General features: G+C 44.7%; 1 protein-coding gene across 1 annotated transcript in view; it reads left to right on the plus strand.

Annotated features, from left to right (window-relative positions):
- The window catches only part of cita (citron rho-interacting serine/threonine kinase a), a gene marked incomplete at its 5' end in the record, with an annotated part of 76,349 nt that overhangs the window by 7,006 nt on the left and 64,343 nt on the right, over positions 1–5,000 (plus strand). The window contains 4 exons of the mRNA XM_080847441.1: positions 767–909; positions 2,037–2,130; positions 2,899–3,105; positions 3,475–3,628. Coding sequence (XP_080703567.1) covers positions 767–909; positions 2,037–2,130; positions 2,899–3,105; positions 3,475–3,628 — 598 coding nt within the window. The remainder of the gene's footprint in view (positions 1–766; positions 910–2,036; positions 2,131–2,898; positions 3,106–3,474; positions 3,629–5,000) is intronic.

The raw sequence follows: 5,000 nt of genomic DNA on the forward strand, positions 1-5,000 counted from the left end.
GTCACATGAACCGGCACACTAACACTATGAAGCTTAGGCCATTCTTTTATAAATAGTGCAGGTCAATCAAGCACAGCTCTTTGCTTTGCATCTGAATAAACACTATTTATTTATTTTACTACTAGAAAACAGAGAACTCAATTTTTCTCACCATACCACTTTTCAGACCCTACTGTGTCCCAGAAATGCTTTTATTTAACGGCCCTGTGCCATGGGACACTGATTCAAATTATAGGGTATATATTAGTAATATTGGCTAGATGGAGAGAGTGTGATAATTCAAAATTTCAAAAGATTGTCCTTTGTTTTCCATCCTAGCCTGGAACCACCTTTAACTATCAGTCTTAAGGTCTCGTTGAGATCATGTAGAGTAGACAGTGTCTGCAATCATTTAACATAGTTCGATCCGGACTCCTCCTCACAAAGTGTCAAAGTGTCTTTGAGCAAGACACTGAACCTCTCAACCGCTCAGCGGTTTGCAACTTAGATAGAAGCCTCTGCCATCAGTGTATGAATGGGTAGATGCCTGAGGCATTCATCTGTGTAGCACTTTGAATGATCTATGAGTAGAAAAGTGATATATAAATGCAGTCCATTTACTATTGTTTTTTTTTTTTTTTTTTACTTTTGCTAGACATGTTTGGATTCTACCCTAAAAAGTCAGATGTGTTCTGTGCCTATTCATTTGAACCGCTATTTGTAATAACCTACCCACTCTTGAATGATAGAATTTTTAACAATTTGACCTGTCGGTGGCTGTTCTCAGGTGATGGAGTACCTGCCTGGCGGAGACCTGATGGCCCTGATGAATCGATACGAGGATCAGTTTGATGAAGCTATGGCCCAGTTCTACCTGGCAGAGCTGGTGCAGGCCATTCACACGGTTCACCAGATGGGATATGTCCACAGGTGAGTCCTGCTGCTAGCCACGCTTGATCTCTACACCTACGCGCGTGTGCAGAAAATAGCCCTGCTGGGATATGTGCGCTACTAGTACATGGCAGAGCAGGGCGAGTCGAGACCCGGGCAAGTGGAGACCAGGGCGAGTCTACACTAGGGCGAGTCTACACTAGGGCGAGTCTACACATGGGCGAGTCTACGCATGGGCGAGTCTACGCATGGGCGAGTCTACGCATGGGCGAGTCTACGCATGGGCGAGTCTACGCATGGGCGAGTCTACGCATGGGCGAGTCTACGCATGGGCGAGTCTACGCATGGGCAAGTCTACACTAGGGCAAGTCTACGCATGGGCGAGTCTACGCATGGGCAAGTCTACGCATGGGCAAGTCTACACTAGGGCAAGTCTACACTAGGGCAAGTCTACACTAGGGCAAGTCTACACTAGGGCGAGTCTACACTAGGGCGAGTCTACACTAGGGCAAGTCTACACTAGGGCGAGTCTACGCATGGGCAAGTCTACACTAGGGCAAGTCTACACTAGGGCGAGTCTACACTAGGGCGAGTCTACACTAGGGCAAGTCTACACTAGGGCAAGTCTACACTAGGGCAAGTCTACACTAGGGCAAGTCTACACAAGGCCTGATCTCTTTAGCCTTACAAAATGGAAAGCTAGACAAATGCTGAGCAAACTCTGGTAGGCGATCATTCTTTTTTTTTATATATCCATGAGTAAATTGTGTAACCCTTATCTTATTGCTCTTAACCCTGAAAGATTAAGAAAAGAGGAAATATGGGAGAAAACATAAAATTGGAATTGGAAGCAGGAATTGTACAGATCGATGTCAAATTGGACAAATCAAAAAAAAATCAATCAATAAAGATATATTTTTGCACTTCTCTAAAACTCTGGAGGTGTTGAACTTTCTTGAAACTGTTCTACTGACTTCAAAATCAGTTACAGCTCACTATTTTGTAGAAGATGCCAGTGATTCCATTCATCTGCATTGTGCTCCTGCTTGGCTGGATCACAAAGCCTCAATTGTTCTGACTTCTGTAAGACTAGTCTCCATCGAAAGACCCCTTTCCCTCTGTTCCTTTTGTTCCTCCTCCACTCTCCTGCTCCGCCACTCCCTCAGAGATGTCAAGCCGGAGAACGTGCTCATCGACCGCACAGGACACATCAAACTGGCAGACTTCGGCTCGGCGGCCAGACTCACCGCCAACAGAACGGTAAACTGCCCCTCGTGTCTCACTCAGCGCGGCGGCCCGTGAAACAATCGCTCGAGCCGTGTCCGATTGTTTTCAGTCGTGATGTAAATCTGTGACGAATATGATTAATTACAGTGGCCATGCCTATTATAAGGGTGCAGTGGGAGGATGGGTGGGAACACAACAGGGTTTGTGTGGGATGACAATAACAATGATGAGTAAAATGCACCAATCTACCAGTGTCCTATTTTGGCCTCTTTATGATTACATGTGTTGTCAGCATTTCATCGTTTAATCTTGTCCGATGATTTGATTGAAAAATCAACTGTCATGCTTGCGTAAGCCAGTGACTGGAAGCAGAGGAGCGAGCGAGCGAGCGATGTGTTTGACTTGAGATATGATTGGCTCACATGTGGTCAAAATTTCTTACAGACAGCTGGAGTGGTACTGCAGATTTATTCACGATACCGGGAGCATTGTTTACAAGCATTACATGTTCATGAAATGTTCACCAACAGTGCCCACATATCTCTGGTCAAACTCATCTATTATACCTAAAACCCCTCCCTCGGACTATTTACACTGTGTCCACCTTGCCTCCCCAAAGATAAGAATATTTACATAGGATCCCCTTACCTCCAAGCCCTGAGTGAACAGGTCAGAGAGAACAAACGGCCAACTCAGTTACCAATTCAATTCAAGTTATACTATGGAATACTATACTAACCTAATGAATTAAATGAGAAACATATACATTTTATCCTACACACACCCCTCCCCTGTTGACAGGTTGGCTCTGCCAAGCTTCCCGCTGGTACCCAGGACTTCCTGTCCCCCGAGGTCCTGGCCTCGCTCGGGGGCGGCGGGCAGGCAAGCTACGGGCCTGAGTGTGACTGGTGGTCCCTGGGGGTCATCGCCTACGAGATGATGTACATGAAGTCTCCCTTCACTGAAGGCACGGCCACCAAAACCATCAACAACATCATGAATCACCAGGTAGGCCAGATAGTGCTGAAAGCTCCAAGACCTGAAAGAAAACCAAGAACGATGAATGATGGAACATAGGTGTTAATGTGCCCATTCCCTCATGTCTTTCGGAGTCTTCCCAAATGTAATGCTAGTGAGCGATGGTGTGTCATTCACTGTGGGAATATTCAGATGAACACGTAGGGGATATAGGATTTTAAGCACATCATAATAAAAACAACTCTTTAATGACCTCTCCATCACAGTGTGGAACCTCACTCGGAGCAGGTGGAATGGATTGAGCATAGCAGATAGATATGGTTCATAAACTCTGTGTGTGTGTGTGTGTGTGTGTGTGTGTGTGTGTGTGTGTGTGTGTTTTCCCATGGACCTCCACAGCGTTACTTGAAGTTCCCCAATGAGCCGAAGGTGAGTAAGCCGTTTGTGGACCTGGTGCAGAGCCTGCTGTGTGGGGTGAAGGACCGCCTGGGCTACGAGGAGCTGCGAAGCCACCCTTTCTTCTCCACTGTGGACTGGACCTCCCTCAGACAAGGTATACACACACACACATATTCCTGTTTAAGATAAACCACACTGTTACATGGACATATACACACCAGACAGGCCTTGGCCCAGATACACGGTCTGGATGTGTCCTCATCAAGCCAGACACTCATCTTTAAGTTATTCCAGATAATGTTGACACACACCCGCTTTATGCAAACCACCACAGCATACGCCTCAGGCAAAGAGCACACACTTGCCAGATGAGGCAGAGATAAACCCTCTCCCATAAGCATGACACCTTCACACACCTTTAAACCCTCACAAACCCTTATACACACATACACACACACACACACACACACACACACACACACACACTCTGATACACACACACACACACACACACACACACACACACACACACACACACACACACACACACACATACACATGCATACACACACACACACACACTCTCAGACACACCTTGCCAATCACTTGAGCCCTGGATGATGATTAGCAGAAAGCCACTGCAGTGCCGCCCCACATGGATACCTCATCAGCAGAGGGTCAGAAGGTGCGAGCCCGATCTGTCCTTAAGCGTGCCCCTAAATGGAGACTCATTTGCGCCTCTACGCTTATGCAGATTACAGCACCAAAAATGAGGAAGGGTTTTTACGGGTGTGAAAACCTTGAACAAAAATTCCAGGCCTGGAGACAGAAAGTTTGAGAGAAGTCATGGAAATGTACTTCTCAAAACTCCATATAGTAGAGTGTGTGTGGTTCAGTAAAGACTGAAATCTGTATTGGTTAAACAATACTTTAACGTTCGGGCAGATCAGTAGACTGCTTGACATTCTCCTCGTAGCTGGATCTCTGTCTCATTAAAAGCTAATAAACGTACCCATTATGATATCCTGCTTTGTATTCAGTTGTGAAATTATAAATAGTGTTTGAACATGATATTAAATGCCAACGAATTACAAGTTAAGGTGCTTTGTTGCATCCTAATTTTTATGCCACCACTAATTGTCTTGGCGTTTCAAAATAAAAGTCCCTGCATAATGAATGGTAATTTGTGTGCTGCAAGTAGAATATCGAAGACATAAAAGAAATATAAATATAAGGACAAGTTTGGTCCGCAAAATCTTTATATTTATATTTTTCGTTCCGTTTTTTTAAACAGTAGTAAAGGATATCTCATGACTGCTTTTCTGATTAATAACAATAACTTTTGAAAACACATTTTGGAACACTTTTTTTTTTAAGGTTCAACCTAGTTCTTGCAACCAATCTTCTTATTTTTCATGTATACGCAGATATATCAGAGAATGTATGATGGTGAAAATGTGCCTTAAAGACAAGATTCCCTCCACTTTCTTCCTTGAGAGAAACATTTCTGCATGGCTGTTATTCTG

This window comes from Sprattus sprattus (assembly GCF_963457725.1).
Source record: "Sprattus sprattus genome assembly, chromosome: 11".
NCBI classification, from domain to species: domain Eukaryota; kingdom Metazoa; phylum Chordata; class Actinopteri; order Clupeiformes; family Clupeidae; genus Sprattus; species Sprattus sprattus.